This window comes from Perognathus longimembris, chromosome 2 (genome assembly GCF_023159225.1).
Source record: "Perognathus longimembris pacificus isolate PPM17 chromosome 2, ASM2315922v1, whole genome shotgun sequence".
Classification (NCBI taxonomy): Eukaryota; Metazoa; Chordata; class Mammalia; order Rodentia; family Heteromyidae; genus Perognathus; species Perognathus longimembris.
Window position 1 is genome coordinate 106,374,515 of NC_063162.1, and position 22,682 is coordinate 106,397,196.

The 22,682-nt window shown below is 35.9% G+C and overlaps 1 protein-coding gene across 13 annotated transcripts in view; it reads right to left on the reverse strand.

Moving 5' to 3' along the window:
- Nucleotides 1-22,682, reverse strand: part of Magi2 (membrane associated guanylate kinase, WW and PDZ domain containing 2) — a 1,248,503-nt gene that overhangs the window by 443,666 nt on the left and 782,155 nt on the right. For all 13 annotated transcript variants that reach the window (XM_048339896.1, XM_048339895.1, XM_048339899.1 and 10 more), the window contains one exon: nucleotides 5,259-5,474. In XM_048339896.1, coding sequence (XP_048195853.1) covers nucleotides 5,259-5,474 — 216 coding nt within the window. The remainder of the gene's footprint in view (nucleotides 1-5,258; nucleotides 5,475-22,682) is intronic.

The window sequence follows — 22,682 nt, forward strand, 5'->3', positions numbered from 1 at the left end:
GAAAGAAGGATAGAAAACTTTTGACAAAAAGTAGGTGGGATTTCACATGAGAAGTCATGACTACTTCTCTGGGAAGAATGGAGGAAACATATACAAACAGGTGAAAAATCAGCCTAAGTGTGAGCAGATCATTGTGATTGGAGAAGAGATGAGACTTTAAAAAATTCTGGGTGACACCAAGCACATTTCCCCTGGTATGAACCTGAGGTGTTGCCCTGCTCATTCTTGTCCCCATTCTTCATTCACATATTAGACCATTCACGTTCACAAGTTACAGTGACAGAAACGCATTCCCAGAGCCAGGACTGATGGCACATCCCACAGAAACGGACAAACATTATACACAAAGCTTGAGTGCAAGCCCCTGAAAATGCTGAATTCCCCGGAGGGCTGCAAGAGGCCCCCACAAAGACCTTCCTTTCAGTGTGAGCCAAAGTGATTCTGCTTTGATTTAAAAATGATCCCTGAAGGGCATGACAGTTTCACATTTTCATGGTGTGTTTACAATGACTACTACAGTTCATAACCTGAAACCCAGAGTAGTCATCTGTGGTTTGGTAATGACATTTAGAAATGCACAGCATTTTACATTAGGACAGTTTTAACGTTCAAGTAATCCTTTTAAGAAAAGATAGAATGTGCTTTATTTATAAATAGAAGAGTATCTAGTTTTAGAAGATTAGTTTAAAATAGCCCCAGATTTTTCCCCTCAACAATGTAGAGATATAACCTAGTACAGCATTTGGGAAGAACATCATAAATTCAAATCTCCCCCCAAAGAAATATAAAACAAAACACAGAGAAACAAAATAGATGAAGGTCTGGGTGGATACAGGATTCACAGCTTCTGTGAACTCACACAAAAATAAGCTGGGAAGAGGCGTTGGGCGGTTTCAGAGTGGGGCATTATTCACTGGAAAACAGCGAGATTCACTACGGAGGGCATAATTCTTCAGACAGTGACAGGATCTCATTCACGGAACCAGGACTGATGGTGCAGACACAGTCAGCGTGCCAAGCAGCCCAGGACCTGGATGTGGGTCCCTAATGGTGAGCTGAGATCATTGCCCAGGACACTCGGGATCACATAAGGGACACTTGTTTGCTCTCTGGGAGATGCAGTTCATTTGCACTAATTGCGGGCCTGGGGCCCTGGAGAAGGCAGCTCTGTGTCTACATACTGTGTTCCCTTTGTTGGTGAAGGTAGCTCTAAAGGCCCTGTCCTATTCCTTCTCACAGTGTGTGTGTGTGTGTGTGTGTGTGTGTGTGTGTGTGTGTGTGTGTGTGTGTGTGTGTTCACAGAGACTTAATTGCTTTAAAAATATATGTGCATTTCCAGTTCTTTACCCTAGGCTGATGAGGGGAAACTACATGGCAATAATGAAGCACTTTCTGGAAAAGTTCAGCAGATAGCTCATGAATTAAAAGAAGCTCAGAGAAGCATCAAACCAAATCACTAAGATTTACAGACTTTATATTTTTTTTTCTGAAGAAAAATCAGACATAAAGAAAGTTAACCATCTAGTTTTATGTTTTCCAGGTTAGACAATTAGATGAATCTCATATCTAACAATGCATTTTTGAAAAGTACATTTGCATACATTAGGGTCAAAATTAGGAAACACCGTGTGTTGAAAACATGGAATAATGTAAAATAAACAGGAAAAAATAATCAAGTTACTTTCACACAGTACAAATTTGATGTTCTCCAGAGGGTTAATTACAATTAACTAAAGCTTAAAATTTTACTAAGTACTTGAAATAAAGATACATGTGTTACAATTACTCTTGAATGACAATTTGATTGGATCTAGAAGGATCTGGGATATTAGTACAGCACATCCCCTGGTGTGTCTGAGGGCATTTCCAGAAAGTAATAACTAAAAGGGAAGACCTGTCCTCTCTGTGGGTTGCACAATTCCCCAGGCTGAGGGCCTGCATGGAATAAAAGGATTTTTATTAATGAACAAGAGATTGTTTTTTAATGAGCAAGAGATAATTACGTTTCTAATACTAGAATTGTATTTATTTCCACATCACTAAGATGATACATACCAGAAAGATAGCTTTTCTGATCTTCTACGACTTTGATAAAAATCATTATACAGTTTGCCTGAAAGCTGTATACTAAATCTATGCATGGTATAATTAGGGTACTCTACACAAAGTGAATATTCCTTGTCATGTGAACTTTTATTGATAACAATGTCAAGTAGGTAGTTCAAAGGGAAAAGTATGAAGAAAATGTAATATGAAGGTAATACAGATTAACTGAAGAATATTTATAAAGTGTCATTTACATAGAGCAAATGGCTTGTCTTGATAAACATGGGGTTTGATTCTAATATGTGCACAGAACATAATGAAAATTGAAGATGTTCTGTATAACAGTAGAAAGACTTGCACATAACTAACACAGACTGAAAGTGGTTTTTGAAGAATAGAAGTTTATAATGTCTCTTTAAAATGTTCAGGTAAGGGCTGGGAATATGGCCTAGTGGCAAGAGAGCCTGCCTCATATACATGAAGCCCTGTGTTCAATTCCCCAGTACCACATATATGGAAAACGGCTAGAAGTGGCACTGTGGCTCAAGTGGCAGAATGCTAGCCTTGAGCAAAAGGAAGCCAGGGACAGTGCTCAGGCCCTGAGTCCAAGGCCAAGAACTGGCAAAAAAAAAAGCGCAAATAAAATGTTCAGGTAAAATAGTGACTGTGTGCTCTCATATGGCTGAGAAACATATTTATGTTCCTCTTTTGTTCTATGGGATTTAGGACAGCAATACATGTAGGAACAAGTGTCTGGATGCAAATTTCTAATATATTAATTCCTTCCATCTTAATTATATGCGATCTGTTTAACTTAAGTGTATCTTAGCTTTTAACTATTCTTCTTAAAGTTATTTTCACCTTTCTCACTTTTCAGATGTGCTTTATTGACTATAATGTTAATGTCTCAGTGAAAGTAATATTTTTATCATTTTTGAAAATCATTTTTGAGGGCAGTACTGGGATTTGAACTCAGAGCTTCACATTTGCTAGGCAGGCACTCTACCACTTGAGCCAGGTCTCTAACTAAGCAAAATCTTACTTTGGTATCTCCTGTAGGTGCTCAAAATGCCTGGAGAAGTCAAAAGTGAGCCAATAACTGTGCTAGACAAAAATGTGATGAAGTTTAGAAGGTAAATTTTTGAGAACTGTGTATGAAAATTCTAGTGTCTCTCTTGGATAATCATACATAAATAAAAATAAAGACATTTCAAGGATTGAAGTTGTCAAAAGATTCCTAATAATAGATGATGGACCAATTTTCTTGCTTGGAACTTCCCTCCCCAACATTGAACACCCAACTGGATGTTCATTCATACATGGAACATTTCCCAAACAGGGAAGAAATGTAGAATAAGGACCACATGCTCCAGTCAATGTTATAGAGCCACGGATGGTGGAATCATCCATTGACTGTCCAATTGTTTTCCACCATCCTTAGACTGAGGAACACAGAGATGGTCCCATGGTGACAAGTGGCCAGAAATAGTTCAATTTAGTCTACTATCTTTGGAGCTCATGAAAATCTTTCAGCTGGGTTACCATAAGCGCAACTGATTCTTACAATAAATATATAAACAGAAAAGGATAATATTTTCTAGATTACTATAACCCTCTCCAATTAATTAGGTTCCTAGTTCAAGCATGTAGGGCTCAAGAATTGTTTCTGTTTGTGCTGGTACTAGGGCTTGAACTCAGGACCCAGGCTCTCACTCAACTTTCTTGCTCATAGTTGGCATTCTACTGCTCGAGCTATTCTTCCAGTTCAACATTTTGCTGGTTAACTGGATATGGAGCCTCACATTTCTGCAGGGGCTGGCTTCAAATCTCATTCCTCTAGGTCTTGGCTTTCTGAGGATTGCAGGCCTGGGACATAGGTACCCATGCAAAGAGAGTTTCATTTTTTTGTTTAGCACAAATTAAACATGAAATACAATTCAATGATTCATACTTACTGAGATTTTATACTTCATATTGTTAAGTACAATGTATTAATCAGCATGAAATTTAATAATTTTCCCTGGACCTTAATTTATGCTTCTTCTGTGGTTACTCTTCAACTCACCTGAGTTGTGTTCAGTTTCAAAACTTAAGAAATGATGTGCTGTCATTTTAAATTAATTTTGCTTATATCATGGGAAGCAAGTATTTTGACATAGATACTTTTAAATTTAAAAAGAGGAAGGTATGGTAAATACTTGAACACCATATAGTGAATAAGTTATATTATTTACGTAAAATGACTTTTTTAGCATTTACCCACCAAATTAGTGGTTGCTAGGGGCAGATAACACAAATTTACTGGTTTATTATTAGAGAAGGTTTCATTCTTTGATTAATTACAATGACAGCACCTTTTCACATTTTATACCATGATGAACATAGATTCAATTTGATCTCCTTTATTTGTGTTCAATGAAGAACAGTTCCTACAGGTATTTTGAAAAAGGAAGAGAAACGAGTAAGAATATAAAGCTTTTCTTTTGATAAAAATAATTGAACATGAAAATTCAAATATTATGTCAGTATAGAAGCTACCGTGAAAATTAAAATACCAACATCAAAGTCTTTTTGCAAACTTGAGTAACATACAGTCACAGCATATGTGCTCACGTTTCTAGGAACTCTAACAAAGCCCTCAGTTTTTCAATGCCAACTCTTTAGTAGGCATGCCACTAATAAAAATAGAGATATAAAACAAAATTCTTGAAACCTACTTGAAAACAGCAAGCAGAATGTCATGCTTATGATTTTTTTTGCCTGTTTTAGTAACATTTAATTATGCAAAATGGTATGGCTAACTCTATTTGGGGTATTGCTAGTAATAATCCTAAGAAAAGAGGCAAATTCATGCCAGAATTCCAATAAATATTCTTTAATAGTCCTTAGAAGACCTTAAAACTTTATACAATCATACTTACGGTTTGTAAAATTTTCTAAGTGTTTTGAACCCTTATCATTGTACATATGAAATAAAAGTTAAGAATGTTGAATTAATATGTCAAAATTAGAACTAATTAGAACTTATATTCAAAACTGTGTACTTTCCATCTGATAGCATACCCTTCTTTGAAAATAACTTGAGTGTGTTTATAGCTGAACACACAGATGATTATATATGTGTGCATGTACATATATATGCATATAAATACACACATATGCACATCTTAAACAATAAACTAGCAATCCTATAAAGAATGTTGATGACCAACCTGGTGTTACTACTACTCCATTTCCATTGACCACAGGCCTCTCTTCTTCTTCCTCCTCAGGAGGCTCTATACTGGCTTTCTCCATGTTGCTCACTGATTTATTTCTCTTTCGTTTTCCTTCAGCACTTGGAGTGGCTCCGGGAAGTATCTGGTCTGTTACATTTAATAATAATGGTGCTGGTTCAGCTGGAGGTTTCGGGGTCCCGTAGTAATTGTCTGCAATTGAGAGGAAAACATGCTGAAGCTCAGTCATTATCATACTGTGTCCATAATGTTTACAGAATGGAAGTTATACCAGTTCTTATCCTGTTTTATACATATATATATATATAGACACAAACATATGCGTACATGTTTTTATATTGTTATATGTATCCATTTTCTCTATCGTGTTGAGTTTTAATGCTTAGAAATAAATCTGTCTTCATTGTCTTTCTAATAAACCAAGATAGTCTTGTGCATCACTCCCACACCATATGTATTAATTTCAAAATCATTTGATAAGTCTTGAGTATAACCTTTTGATGTTAGTAAACACTAACATTACTAGTAAAACCTTTAAGGTCTAATGTTATTTTAGAAAGGTAAAGCACATTGTGCTTTTTTTGTTGTCCTCTGTGTGTAAAGCATCCTGAGTGGAGCAGTATCTCCAAGTCTATATACATAGTAGTCCCCATGTCAGCTGCCAGTAGTTCTGCCATTCTCATCCTTCCTTAGATTACCCAAGATCTTTTGCCCATAGCCCTGTCTTCCAAGCTATGGGAGTATGCACTCCCTATCAGTCCTTGAGACTTCTTTCTTCAGAGAGATCAATTCTTGTTAATATCTGTAATAAGAACCTGGCATATCAGCATATATAAGCATAGATGCTTATCAAGAGGAGAAGTTATGCTTGCCTTTATATGTGCAAGGGATATACCTTTATTTTAAAAACTGTGGGTTTTTTCTTCCATACTAAGGATTGAATTCAGAACCTCACACTTGCTAGGTAACCACTCTACCACTTGAGTCATACTGTAAGCCCTTTTAGGGGCTGGTAAGTTTTGTGTGTGTGTGTGTGTGTGTGTGTGTGTGTGTGTGTGTGTGTGTGTGTGTGTAGGACTTGAATCTCTTGCCTCAGGCTCTTGCTTAGCTTTTCTACTCACAGCTGGTGCTCTATCACTTAAGCCACACTTCCAATTCTAATTTTTGCTGGTTAAATGGAGATAAGTCTCTTGGATTTGCTTGGGCTGGATTCAAATCAGGATCTCAGATATCAACCTCCTGATTAGATTGCAAATGTAAGCCATTGGAGTGACCGCATCTCCATTCCTGACCAGGCCTATACCCAGGCAGCAATCTTCCTATTTCAGTCTTTCTATCGTAGCTGGGGTTGGCCTCGAACCACAATCCTCTCAATCTCAGCCACTCATAGAGCTAAAATTACAAGTATGAGCCATCAGTACCTAGTAAAATATTTCTCTAATAATCTCAGTTTTAAAATTTTAGTACCAATTTCAGATCATGCTGACATTTTCAGTTGAGTCATCTACACTCATGCTAAATTATGAAAAATGATTTATTACAATGGACTATGCACCCAGCACATCTGTGAACATTTAGGGAACAATCCCAACAGTTTGGTATTGAAGGCCAAATTTGACACTAAGCAATAAACATAACAGGAAATGAGACTAAGAACTGCAGTCCACCAGTCTTAGAGGGGGAAGGGTGCCCTCTCACTGCCTGTGGATGTGATCTGAGGAAAGAAACAGTCATATGGACAAGAGATCTGGGTCTAGACTTGCCTTTCCTAAATAAATGTGGTTCAAGCAATTTGACTAACCACAAGAAGGCTAAGTTCCTTTTTCTATAAATGGGGGATAGCAATAATTGCTATAATCACATGATTTCTGGACATCGAACCCGGTATGTGAAAAAATAAAAGAAAACCTTCAATGGCTAATGGATAGGAAAGACTAAAAACTCCTTGAGCCTCCCAGGCAGGTTCTCATTGTCTGAGCCTCCTCAGTTACAAGGGGGGCTTAAGCTTCCAAGGAGTTGTAAGACAAGATGTTTGCTGTGTTTAGATTTCAGGAAAGGAAGACTGTGTTGATTAAGTTTGACTCTCAATGGGATTAGACTGAGAAATCCTAGAAGGTCAGTAAATCACACACACTTCCAGGTGTGTCTGTGGGGATGCCTCTAGAGATAACTGAAACAGCAGCCGAGAGGGGAAGACCTGCCCTGAATGTGGGCAGGACTCTCCAATGGACTGGCAGGAAAAAAGGTGAAAAAAAGAGGTAGGTAGACTGGGCATACAAGCTCTAGTCATCTTCGTCGTCGTCATTGTTATCATCATCATCATCATCATCAACATCATCATCATCATTTCCTCCTCCTCTTCCTCCACCTCCTCTTTCTTCTGTTTTCCTTTTATTTTTCTTCAGCTTAGTTAAATTAGACCAGAAGGGGGGTGATCCAGCCTTTTGGAGCAAGTGTATACATTGCTAAAGCCATCCATCACCCATGGACAGCAGCTTGAATTTCTTCAACCTTTGAGCATGGTCTCACAGCACTGACTCTTCATAGAGTCCTTAGGCCTTCAGCCTTGGTCTAGGGCTACATCACTGGCTCCTTATTTTAGCTCTTTGAGTTTCCTGGGCTGATTCCTACGTTTCTCTAGAGAAGCTTGATTTGTATAGAGGTGGAGCCCTTCCTCCCACCCATCTTATCTCTGGAGTCTTCCCAGATAGAAAGGGCTTTGGGATGAAGTTACAATGTATAAGAGGAGCCTTATAAACTGTAAAATTACAGTGGTTTTAATGGGAATGAAACTTCATACTGGCATGAAATAAGCAAATATTCTGATGGCTTGATAGTCCCTATTTGAAGAATAAAACAAAGAGATATTTTTTAAAACTTAGTAAAAGTGGTTCTTACACAGATAGTACTTTTTCACATCTTGGTACTGAGGTTTGAACTCACGGCCTCACACTCATGCATTTTTCGGTATGGCTGATGTTCTACTACTCAATCCATGCCTCCAGTTCCAACATGTAGAACTTGTAAACAGAAGTCTAAGAAAGCAGATGATGTGCATTTGGCCTACAGTCACTTTTAAATTTGATTTTGAATATTTCAAAAGGATCAAATGTTTGCCAGTTAAATGCCAAAATTCTAGAAATAAAAATAGTTGTTCCCTAGAATGCAGTGAACTATTCTATTTCAACATTCCTAATGGCTGATAAAGCTCTCATTAAACTGCTAGTCTTCCTATGGAATCTAAAGACATAATTCCTACCTATACAACATAAAACAAGGAAACAATCTCCCAATATTCCAATAACTGACATAATCCTGAGTAATTTTCTGACATCTTTGATGCATTCAAACATGTATCATACTAAGAAAAATAAATCACACTTTAGTGTGATCATTTGTCTTCTAATTTTTATCGCTCCCAGAAGTAAACAACAACCTTTTACTAATTAGAAGCAAATACATAACACAGGCTTTCATAAATATTAAATAACAGATCCTACTGAACATATATTATTAAATAATTAGACCTATTTGTATGATGTGTTATAAATTATATAGCAACAATCTTACTCTGATTTGATTTGATTTGTGAAATTAGTATATAAGATTGCACTTCGGATGTAAAATTGCACAAATCACTAGGTAAAACATTTTCTTCTTTTGCAAAAACAACAGTTTAAAAGAGGTACAGAAATAATCTATTTGGTAACTACATTTGGCAATATAGTTAAGGAAAGAAGACGCTAATATTTCTATCCCATTGCTTAAGAAATATACATATAAACAGCAAATAGTCAAGTAGATGAGCCATCACATTGGCTCTCGGATATAAGTGAATACAAATCTATATATAGCTATAAAACTGAGTTTTTTAGGGAATATATCCGAAAAATATAGTTTTAAAATATAGTTTATAGTCTCATAACTTATAATAATCTACAAATTATTGTCCCACTAAGAATGAAGAGCTTTTATGCACTGTGCCAGGATCTGGTGAATCTAAAATCTCACAAAAGTAAGCAAAAATGCCCACAATATTATGTGATGCTTAATGGCATAGGTCTTGGTGAGAAAGCTTGATTCTGAATCCTGTGTCCTCCAATCTCATTTCCTCATTATATCCTTAAATTACTTCAGTTAAAATGAGAATGTGGGCTATAAAATGACTGTAGTCACAAAAGCAACTATAAGTGGGGCATAGAAAGATAACTTGAGGCCTGGACTTCAGGACCAGCCTGGGCAACACAGTAAGTCCTTGACTTCAAAATAATAATTTTCTAGAAAATCAACTACAGTTACTATTACTATGATTAGTACCACCACTGTCACTGAGCTAGATCCAGCAATGTGCAATTTACATATAGGCTCCTATCAAATTGGGTATTAGAGTCACCTTAACCACAGTGCTATTAAAAAGATCAAAGATAATAAAGGTGTTTAAGACATGACTAGGTTCACAAAGATGCTAAAGACATGTGAATAGTTTGGGCATTTATTCATCTCAAAGCACGAGAAAGTCATTCTGCTTCTGTGGGTAAGAAAATAGAGGCCCCAAGAAATTAAAGCATTTCCCAAGATCATACATAAAGCAAGTGAAAAACCTATACGTCTGACTTCAGGACCTCATCTTTCTTCAAAATATTATGCTGTCTTTCACTGAAACACAAGGAACGTAGTGCAATCCACCACCTGCCCCCAATTCGTGCTAAAGAACTTCCATCAAAGCCACAACCAACAAGCACAAAGGGAGCAGTTTCAAAAGGGAAAGGCAACATTGCTATTAAAGTATACTGCTGGATGTTTTAGGTAATTTTTCCATTCCCTTCTGTAGTGTTCACACTTTAGGTAGGGAAAAGGGAATTAGCTTTGCTGGACTACTTTCACTAAGAATGATGTACATCAGCACCTTTGTGAAACTATAATATCAAATTCTACTTACAGTGATCACAAATGGTAAGTAAAATAATCCATTTAATTCTTTCACATAATCTATAAATTTACATAATTTTATTTTTAATCATTGCCTTGAAAGCAAGTGGGAACTATTTGAAGAGCCTGATTTATTCTTCAGCTAATATTTATTCATGGGCAATTCTTGTTTCTTAAAAATGTGCCTATTTGAGAGTGAAAACTGGGTGAATATACCCATTTATCACTTTTCAAACATGAAAATGCTTTTAGAAAATGCTTTTTTCTATACAGTGAATAATCCATAAAATGTCGATATTCCCTAGTAAAATATTTTATAAATGAATATTTACATTGGATGGTGCAACATTTATTGCAAAGGAAGAAAGACTAAAGGAGATTATATTTTTATTAACTCAACAAGCCAAATGAACCACTATCTTACTTCCATGCAGATTCAGTTTTAAATCATCCAAAAAATATGGGGTAGTTTTATCTTTTAACTTTTTGCTGGCACCAAGGTTTGAACTGAGGGTGTCATGTTCACTTAGTTTGCTTGCGCAGCTAGTGCTCTACTACTTGAGCCATACCTTCAGCTCTGATTCTGGCTGGGTATTTGGGAGTTTTGCAGGCTGGCTTGGCACTGCATTCAGTCAGATCTCAGCCTCCTGACTAGCTAGGATTGCAGACCTCAGCCACTGGCCTGTGGGAAGGAAATAGTTTCTAAGTAACTCAGTAAGCTGCTACTTCTACATTTGTTCAAATAATCCCTTCACAAAAATCTTAGTCCAATTAGTTTTCAAATGAAATTTTATCTTCTGAAGTTAAAACTCACATTGATTTTAACAGTGAGGCCCCTGGCCTAAGAGACAAGAGAACCCCATCAATGAATTTTACACAGTTCCTTTTCTTATGCCCCTAGTTTTTGTTGAATAGTATCAGATATCAAAAACAGTATTTTTGAGATATATCATATTCATTGTGATTTAAAAGTCTTGATGTGATGACAAATAATAGGAAAGACACTTAAAATTAACATTAGGGTGAAGAAAGACAAAAATGTGAGTAGCAAACCAAATATTTGAAATACACATGCTTACTTCGGATGTTATTCCTATTTAAAAATGAGTTCTATGATTAAAATGTGTTGTAGTATTAATTTAGTTTATTTTTCTTTTTAAATTATATGTTTAACTTCTTCTGTTTCAGTCCTTTGAGTGGGCAGTAGGTTTTATAGGTTTTATATCAAATAACCATAAAACATTTCCCATGGCATTCAAATGGAGATGGGATTTTTAGAGGTAACATACTTGCCTTCAAGATACCTCCCAGATTAAGGTCATGACCCAGTATTCCCAGAGTTTTTATTCCCATTTTTGCTAACCAGAAGAAATAAATTTTGGGTAACAGCTTGATAGAAGTGAGAGGACCTGTCACAAGGACTGCTGATGCAGGGGATTGCATATACCTCATTCCTGGGTTCTCAGAGAGCTTGAAGATGTCTTTTTGTGGTAGAAACAATATTTCCTCTCCCTTTGTACTAGGGTTTGTGCTCTGGGCTTCCTCCTAGGCAAGTGGTTTACTGCTGAACTACACCTGCAAGCTCCCACTACCCTTTATTTTTTGCTCTGGTTATTTTTGAGATAGGTCACTGCTTCCTGTCAAGGCATGCCTGGACTCTGATCCACCTATTTTGGCTTTCTGTTATAGCTCAGATAACAGGCATGGGCCACTGCACCCAGATAAGGGTTTATAAGGAGTCCTGAAAGCTTTTCTGTTTGGACTGGCCTGAAAGTGTCATCCTCTTGTTCTTAGCCTTCCTAGTAATTATGATGACAAGCATGAGGAATTGGCACCTGAAATGTGTATGACAAAATTTAAGTGCTTGAGAATTGTATATATATTTTTTTCTAATTTCATAAGTGGAGCAAATACTTAGGTACTTGGTCTCCTTGATGACAAACAAACAATTTGCCACTGACATTTTAACAGAAAAAAGATACAGTTTCAGATTCAACCATAAGTATGCTAGAAAACCTGCCAAATCACCAGTAAGACAATCATTTCAACCCACATCAACCATTTAGGTTTGAATTAATAGTAGGGGATACAAAATGAGATGATCTTAAATTCAAAGTTTGGGGGTATATTTAACATATTAAACAAGGGAGGGTAATGAGTTACAATGAATAGCAAAACAATCATGATGCGGGTTAGATATCACAAGAATAACAGTGATATGGCTATTGTTGGTAAATTAGAAAATCCCTGTAACTTACCAGGGTGAGTAAATACTACCCAGGAAATATTCCACTTCTCTAAATTGTACGCTAAACCAGAAAACAAGACACACGTTCTTGCTATTTCAGAATGCCCTTTTTGTTCAACTGATTTTAAAAGTTATTTTTGTAAGAGGTTTCAATGTTTAAATTTTGGGGGAAAAAAACTAAACTAAACTTACATCATTTCCTCATCATATCATAGGTACCTGGTAGTGTTAAACCAAAAAGCAGAAACTGTCTAACCTAAAAGATTAGGTTAGGGAATTGTGGCTGGGAACATTTGTCTTACAAGTGTAGAACTAGGAATAACATTCAAAATAGTGTGTATGACTGACATAACAAATAAATGACCTGATTTTTTAAAACTCACTGTTGACATAATCTTAAAAATGTCCTTTTTTTTTTTTTGTAACTTATGGAATTAAAGTATTCTGCAACAAATCCAAACTAAGGCTTCCAAAATCATTTCTTGTTACATAAACACTGGTTTTCAATGACACACCTTTGATGACTGCCATGAACATTACTGTTGCACCTTGTCCCACATTCCTTTCAAGAAGGGAATGTAGATGTTAATTTTGCCTGTCATTTTCCCCAAATTTGTTTACTGTGCACAGTGGTCATTCTGATGGAAAGACACAGAGAAAATATTAGCTAGATATAATTGTCTGTCTAGGACAGGTGGTTTTTCATTTAAAGGAAACCAGATAGTCTTTTTCCTTCAGTGATTTTCTTTTAGGCATTATCAGAAAAGTTCAGAATATTTCTATCTGCACCAAACAGTGTACAGGGCGAAATTACAAATGGAAATCCTTGAGAGAATAGAAAAAAAAAGCCATATATGATTTTTTTATGTCAAACACACATCTGCTTCAGAAATAAACCACCTCAACATTTAAAATTATAATAGCAAAAATTGTTATTTTTAAAATCAAGATGATAGGAAAGTTTATTAGAACAAAACTATGACAGAGAAAGAGAGTTGTAAGCTGGGAATATGGCCTAGTGGCAAGAGTGCTTGCCTTGAGAAAGAGAGTTGTTTAGCCTACCTTCCTGGTTACAAAAAGTGTAAACCCTATCTCATGTGTACATGACATTTAAATAATAGTAAGTTTATTAGAGAAGCATTGTCCAATAAAAATGATGTGAGCTAGAAAATTAGCTACAAATATAATTTCAAAATTTTTAGTTTCTCACATTGAAAAAGGAAGAAGTAGAAAGTAATTTTAAAATTACTTCATCCAATATATCTGATCTATTATTTCAATATATAATCAATATAAGGTTATTCATGCAATATTTAAATTTTTCATACTGTCTTTGTTTTTTTTTTTTTTTTTTTGCCAGTCCTGGGGCTTGGACTCAGGGCCTGAGCACTGTCCCTGGCTTCTTTTTGCTCAAGGCTAGCACTCTGCCACTTGAGCCACAGCGCCACTTCTGGCCGTTCTCTGTATATGTGGTGCTGGGGAATCGAACCCAGGGCCTCATGTATACGAGGCAAGCTCTCATGCCACTAGGCCATATCCCCAGCCCATCATACTGTCTTTGAATACAAGTGTATAATTTATACTTTCAACACATGTAACTGGATACACTGCATTTTACTTGTTCAATAGTAATTTGAGAGTAGTGGCTTTTGTAGTGGATAGCCTTAGATTATACCTTTCATCAGAAAACAACAAAGGTTATTAGTCAAGTAACTCATTTTCTCATAAACAACAAACCAAGAAACTCTCTTAAAATGACTGAGAAGAGGGGCTGGGGATATGGCCTAGTGGCAGGAGTGCTTGCCTTGTATACATGAGGCCCTGGGTTCGATTCCCCAGCACCACATATACAGAAAACAGCCAGAAGTGGCGCTGTGGCTCAAGTGGCAGAGTGCTAGCCTTCAGCAAAAAGAAGCCAGGGACAGTGCTCAGGCCCTGAATTCAAGGCCCAGGACTGGCCAAAAAAAAAAAAAAAAATGACTGAGAAGAATTCAATTGTGTATATGTACCACATTTTCCTGATCCATTTATCTACTGAGGGGCCTCTAGGTTGGTTCCTTATTTTAGCTATAACAAACTGTGCTGTGATGAACACTGTTGTGCTGATGGCTTTAGTGTGGTATTGCTTGTAATCTTTTGTGTCAACGTGCAAAGTGGGGCTGCTGGATTATAGGGGAGCTCTATGTTTAGCCTCCACACAGCTTTCCAGAGTGGTTGAACAAGTTTACATAACCACCAACAATGTAGTAGGGTTCCCTATTGGCTGCATCCACTCCAGCATTTGTTGTTGTTAGTTTTTCTGATAATGGACATTCTTACACAATGGAATTCTATGCCTCTATCAGAAAGAAGGGCATTGCCCCATTCATAAGGAAATAGAAGAACTTGGAAAAAATTATACTAAGTGAAGTGAGTCAGACCCAAAGAAACATGGTTTCTATGGTTTCCCTCATAGGGAATAATTAGTACATGTTTAGGCTAGTCATAGCAGAAGATCACAATAGCCCATTGTCTCTGCCCTTATGAACACATAAGATGATGCTAAGTGAAATGACCTCCACGTTATGGAAACAAGTCTTATATCATTGTTGTAATTGTTTTTGACATGCCATGTGAAATCGTACCTTTATTTTTTCTCTTGTATTCCCTTCCTGTGGTTTCACCCCCTCTATCACTATATCTGATCTTAGTACCCTAGATACTGTATATACGTGTATTAGAACTAGGGAAGGGGAAGGGCATACCAAAATTGAGAGACAGAGGATAAAAAGGCAAATGATCCCCAAAGCAATACTTACAAAACCATTTTGTCTAAACCAATTGTACAACTCATGGCGGGGAGAAGAAAAGGGAGGGGGGGGAAATGAGGGAGGAGGTAAACAAGTTGAACAAGAAATATACTCACTGCCTTGCATATGAAACTGTAACCTCTCTGTACTTCACTTTGGCAATAAAGGAAAAAAATGAGAAGACTCAGTAAACACTGCAACACTAACCTTTTAGGTACAATTGGGTAATGATATTTTTATTTGATTTCTTTGCTGCACAGAGTGTGTTGAAAATATTACTAAGCCTCTAAGTGGTTCACATTAATTTTTGTTTATTATCATGATCTTGGGCAGGAAGTAAAAAAATAAATTAGTATTGTAAATGTACCATCTGTGTATGGACTTATGTGAGAACCCTGGTTTTGTGTTGAGGAATATGAGTAAAAGCATTCATTTTAATCAGTCATTAACTCATAAGGAAAAAATTACTAGCCTTCACAAATAATGTAAGAACAGAAATTATTTATGTTGCTGTCTTTCTTTCTCCTGTATGACTCAATAGTCTCTCTCTCTCTCTCTCTCTCTCTCTCTCTCTCTCTCTCTCACACACAGAGTTTACCATTTCATAAGAAGATCTCATTAGGATGTTACTTTCACACCTCAAGCTTTATAAAAATTCCATTTTTGTCTTCTATAAATTATATTATTTTGTGTTTTGTAAGTTACTGGATTATCACTCTAATAAACAAATTTAAACTAAGATAGTGACTAAAATTGGCCTAACAGGCTCATTAGAACACTTGCTATTTGATAGGATTTCAGAGTTTACTCTCAAACATAAATCTTAGAATTTGGAAGATGGAGAAAAAATTTTGAGCAATACTGGAACTATCACAATTCCAGACTTTAAATTTTATTATAGAGCCATAGTAACAAAAACTGCTAGCATTAAAAACAGATCTGAAGACCAATAGGACAGACTAGAAAACCTACAAATAAACCTCCACAACTTCAGCGTCTGAGTTTTTCACAAAGGAGAAAAGTATTTTTTATGACAGCTTCTTCAACAAATAATGTAAATAATGTTGGGAAAAGTGCTTAGATAAAATCTATCATTATCATTCACCTTGTACTAATATCACTTTGGAGTGAATCGAAGACCTGAGACCCAAAGGTTTGAAATTACTAAAGGAAAATACTAGAATTCACTGGTATAGGCAGGAACCTACTAAGTAGAATTCCAGGGACTCAGAAGGTAGGATAGAGAATTAACAAATGGGATTACATCAATTTTAACACAGCTTCTACACAGAGAAGAATATAGCTTCTAAGATAAAAAAGATAGCCTACAGAATGCAGTTATATACCTGACAAAGATTTAGTGGACAGAATATACAAATATCTAAAAAAATCTAAATTCCCAAAGAATTAACAACTCAATTAATTTATGGGCAAAGGAGTTAAATAGACACTTCTCAGAAGAAATACATATAACAAATAAATACTATGAAAAAAAAGTTCAACATTTTAGCCATAAAGGAAAGTACAAATAAAAAACACGGAGATACCATCTTACTCTAGTCAGAATGGTCATCATCAGGATATTAACAATAGATACTGTGGATGGCAGGAGTGGGAGAAGGAACCACTTACACTCTTGTTGGGAATGTAAATTGGAGAAACCACTATGGAAATTAGTAAGGAGGCTTTTTGAAACATTACACATAGAATTACTGTATGATTCAGTGATATCACTGCTTTGTATTTATCTGCAAGACTACATATAGACAGGATACAATAAAGTCCCCTGTACCCCTATGTTCATTGTTCACAATGGCTAAATTACGGAAATAGTCCAGATCCCAAATGTCCCACAGTGGAAAAGTGGATTAAAAAATATGATATATAAAATAAACACAAAATGTTTATTTTATTTTGTCAACAGGAAGGATAATATTACGACATTTACAGTAAAATGGATGGATCTGGAAAAGAATCATACTGAGCAAAGTAGTTAGGCTCAGAAAGACAAATGTTTTCTCTCATAATTGGATTTTAGAACCAAATTATAACTTCCCATATAAAGTCATACATGGGGATATGTATATACACAGGATCAATGTGATTTCTGTTTTCAGGAGTGGAACTCCATAGAGCAAATGGTTTGGACAAACAACATAAAGGTGAGCAAAGTATCAGGAAGATAAAACATGTCTGAAATGGGAAAGAGGATAATAGGAGGGAGACAGATGAATGGAAAAGAGAATGGTGGATGAATTCCTTCATAATATGTAATTCGTACATATGAAAAGACAAGTAGTAAACTTGGCATGACTGGTAAAGGAAAAGGTAGGTGGGATGGGGCAGATAATGATGAAAGGGATGACTCTGATCAGATGCACTGGACACACTAATTAATGTAATAAACTATAATTCCCTTATAAAACCACTTGAAGGTTAATGTTTTTAAAAGAATCTTTCTTTCTTTCTCTTTCTTTCTTTCTTTCTTTCTTTCTTTCTTTCTTTCTTTCTTTCTTTCTTTCTTTCTTTCTTTCTTTCTTTCTTTCTTTCTTTCTTTCTTTCTTCTTTCTTTCTTTCTTTCTTTCTTTCTTTTCTTTCTTTTTCTTTCTTTCTTTCTTTCTTTCTTTCTTTCTTTCTTTCTTTCTTTCTTTCTTTCTTTCTTTCTTTCTTTCTTTCTTTCTTTTTCTTTGTTTCTTTCTTGTTCAATCATGGGGATGGAATTCAGGACCTGTGTAGTGTCTGGAGCTTTTCTTTTCAAGGCTGGAGCTCTACCACTTTGAGTCCATTCCCTGTTTTTATGTAGTGAATTGGAGATAAATCTCATGGCTAGCCTTTCCTGCACAGACTGACTTTGAACTGTGATTCTCAGATCTCAGCCTCCTGAGTAGCTAAGCTTACAGATGTGAGTGACCAGGACCTGGCTTTTCAAAAAGAATTTGGGAGATGAATGTGTTGCTCATGTGATAGGACACTTGTCAAACAAATGAGAGAACTTAGACAATCTCCAGTGCTGCCACAAAACACTTGAGCTACATGTTCATCTCCCATTTTTAAAAAATTAACCTTTAAATGGTTTTATAGGGATTTAGAAAGTAACTAGTCAACAAATGAGGAAAACAGATGCAGCATAAGTATCTAATCATAATGGTGGTGTTACCTTGGGAACCAGGATACATGGTAGGGTAGGTGTCACAAAGACTGCTTAAGCCAAATAGTCCTTACAAGTAGTTTTGGAAAACATTAATGGGAACAAAATAATTTTTGATTCTAGCTAGTAACACAGTTGTAAGCTTATCTTTTTAGTGGAAATCCTATGTATTTAAGTTCCTAATTTAATTGCTAAGTGTTTAAAGTTTTTTAAATTGCTAATCAGTAGCTACTGATTAAAAGATATTCCTTTCATAATTGAATAAATAAGAAAAGTGAAATTTCAATGAATTTATAAATATGTATTTGTATTAAGCTTAGCACATTCCTGTCTTAGCTATCTTAATTAATTTTACTTCTTCAAAAATTTATAAAGGAAACTGAACCATTCAAGGACAATATTACATTTCTCACACATTTATGTCTTGTCATATAATTTCCTTCTCCCAATGGCACTGTTAACTGTGATACTAAAAAATTACTAAGATATTAGAGGACCTCTAAGACTTTCTTTTGTTACTGTCTTGCAAGTACAATACCCAGGGAAATTTCTAGTTAATCTTAATTTGATTTTTGGATAATGTGTAAAGAAATTTTTCAAATAATAAATCTCTGGTCCTCTGTTGCTAATAAAATTCTGAAACTAAAAGGAAAGAATTTATTTCTAGTCAGAGAATTTGTACACTGTATTTCCCCAACCTTGCAATAGTGACTTCAAAGACTTGTAAGCATAGACGATCCTGATTCTAATCTAGGTTCTTTCACTAACCTAAATGACCTTGGATTCGATGTTAAACTGAGTCCCACTTTCTTTTATAGAGTTACAAAACTAGATCACCTCTTGGAGATATTTTTTACTTTCAAAATTCCGTTATGAGAAATTGTTAAGAATGTAATGGAAATGGGTTATGTTTCCTTGTCATCATGTTAGAAAGTCCTGAATTGACAATAGGCAAAGAATAACTACAAACAGAAAGTAATAATTTATGCTACTTTACAACCTCGACTCATTAGTTTTCTTGACATGAATGTGGACAACTGTCCTTTGACTCTATCTCTATATTCTTTTCATGCTCCCTTCTGCGAATGTGGCTGTGGTTTCTGACTGGTTCTATTTTTATTCAAAGGCTTTAATTTGCATCGATCTCTGTTGGTGAGTTAGACAGTTCCTAAGTATATTGACCATAGGATGGAGACTCTGATTACTTTGTGGGAGGCTATATATGAAATATTCAGGTTTGTGGTTCTGTTCACATGACATTTTAAAATGTCCCAATTTAAAAGGGTAAAGTCAACATTTTCAATGTTTGGTTTGTGATCTCTTAGATAATTACAAACATATATTAGCATGTGATTAAAGTTACTTGTAATTGAGATGTTCATTGATGTTATTTTTAATGTACTATGTGAAATTATTTCTTTTTTCTTTCCTATGTTTTATACCCTGTTGTATTTGATTTTGGCACACTGGGTATTGTATATATATTTATCTGAATTAGGGAAGGGAGTGGGATAACAAAATAGTGAGACAAGGGCTGGGGATATGGCCTAGTGGCAAGAGTGCTTGTCTCCTATACATGAGGCCCTAGGTTCAATTCCCCAGCACCACATATACAGAAAGCGGCCAGAAGTGGCGCTGTGGCTCAAGTGGCAGAGTGCTAGCCTTGAGCAAAAAGAAGCCAGGGACAGTGCTCAGGCCCTGAGTCCAAGCCCCAGGACTGGCAAAAAAAAAAAAAAAAAAAAAAAAGTGAGACAAAGAATAAAGGGTGAAGCAATGCAATAGCAATATTCACAAAACAATATGGTGGAAATTAACTATATCACTTGGGAGGGTTTGGGGAGGAGGGAAAGTGGGAGAAAAGAAATGTACTCACTACTTTATGTATGTAACTATAATCCCTCCGTATATTACTTTGACAATAAAATTAAATTGTGAAAATACTATTTATGAAGTAAAAGCAAAGAATCAAGTCAAAATACCAGAGAAAATAATAATTTTAGACTCTAGCCAAAGACTATGCATCTGTGATATTAGTAAAGTTTTGAATAATGCATATTTGGTTCCTCAAAATCAATATTCTCAATACCTATGAAAATCAATCTTATTAAAAGAAAACTTTGGGCTGGGAATATGGCTTAGTGCTTGAGTGCTTGCCTAGCATGCATGAAGCCTTGGGTTTGATTCCTCAGCAACACATAAACAGAAAAAGCCAGAAGTGGCGCTGTGGCTAAAGTGGTAGATTGTTAGTTAGCATTGAACAAAAAAAAGAAGCCAGCGAGAGTGCTCAGGCCCTGAGTCCAAGCCCCAGGACTGGCCAAAAAAGAAAAGAAAAGAAAAGAAAACTCCATCCAGATGACTGGCATTTTATATTTTATACTCCAGAAATGAACTATTAATTCTTTAGGGATCACAATTATCTATCTATCTATCTCTCTCTCTCTCTCTCTCTCTCTCTCTCTCTCTCTCTCTCTCTCTCTCTCTCTCTCTTCTCTCTGTCTATCTATCTATCTATCTATCTATCTATCTATCTATCTATCTATCTATCTATCTATCTATCTGCTTATCTAAGGTTTTAGTGGCTATGCAGATTTGTATTAAGAATGGTTTCCAGGATGAAGCACCTGAAATGGAGTAGAGACAGTAAGAGTGAAACTCCTCAGGTCAATGAGGGTCTACTGCATGTTCAGTGATGGTAGCAGGAGCTGGTGGAAGGTGGTGATTGGGAAAATGGTTCTCAGATTTTAAAGGAAGAAACAAAATCTAGAATAATGTTTAGGTAGGAACTTAAATTTGCCATTTAGTCTTGCAGAATTGTTACCTTAGTTTTCAGGATATCTATCCCTTCATTCTCTTGAAAATAAGAGAGATCTTTCATATTCTCCATAAAGCATTTCTTTATGAACTGCTGCGACTTAGCACATGTAGGTCACAAGACGAATGTTTTCTTTTCTCTTCTTTTTCTTTTCTCTTCTCTTCCTTTCTTCTTTCTCTCCTCTCTCTTTCTTCCTCCCTCCCTCACTCCCTCCTTTCCTTCCATCCTTCCCTCCTCCTCCCTTCCCTCCTTTCCTTCCTTGCTTTGTGCTGATCCTGGGGCTTGAGAACTCAGGGCCTAGATGCTGTACCTGAGCTGTTTCTCTCCAAGTGATCACTCTACCACTTGAGCAACAGCTTTATTTCTGCCTTTGTAGTGGTTAATTATAGATGAGTCTCACAGATTTTCCTGCCTGGGCTGGCTTCAAACCGTTATCCTCAGATCTCAGCCTCCTGAGTAGGAGGATTATAGGTGTAAGACATCAGCACCCAGCAGGACTTTTTTCTTTAACCCTTAAACATCTTTTTCCATTTTAATGACAACAATTACCATTTAAGGAAAAAAATTACCCTTAAGGAATAAATTGTCCTTTAAAAAAATCACTAGCACTGATTGGTAGCCCTACAGCAGTTTCAGTATCTTCTGAATTATGATTTATGTAATTATTTGTTTAATGATAGTATATCACTATGTTTCAGCTTCTCAGATGGAACCTTCTCAAGTAGAGCTCATGATCAATGCTGAGTAAATGATTAGAAAATGAATTCTCACACTCAGGGGACATTCATATCCTGTAAGAAGGACACAACTCTGGTTACTATTTTTTTGATTTTACAATGACATAGATTTGGGGAAAATTATATACTAGGCCTGCCACATTCACAGTATGGTTCCTAAAGCAGTAGTAATAAAATCCCCTAGGGTCCCAATAGAAATGTAAAAGATCAAGGCCCCATTTCCCACCTACTAATGTGAATCTCTGGGCCTGGGCCATTGTAAGGCACGTTAATACTAAGAATCACTGCCTCAGAAGGAGGGAAAAGAATTAAATTAGCCTTATCTTCAAACCCAGGCAAGCAAAGAAGGGTTTAAGTAGCCTATTTTAGAAATCTTCTATCATTCTTTCCTCCAAATAATTTTGAAACCCTTTAAAACAGGCAAATTATTTCTAGAAAGTGATAAATTTCTGCTATAAAAATTTGTCTATATTAGCAATTGGCAAACAGTTACTGCCAAGGTCCAGAGAATAAGTATTTGAGCTTTGGTAAGCTATATAGTTTCAGCTGTTGTAGCATTCATGCAGCTCTAATAAGTAAATAAATAAATGGGTGTGGCTGTGCTCTAAGAAAACCTCATTTATGACTATTATTATGACTATTTTATATGATACAAATATTTATTCATCTGATGCAAACTTCTATTCAAGCCTATCTAAAATTTTAAAGTGATTCTTATTTCCAGGCTGTACAAAACC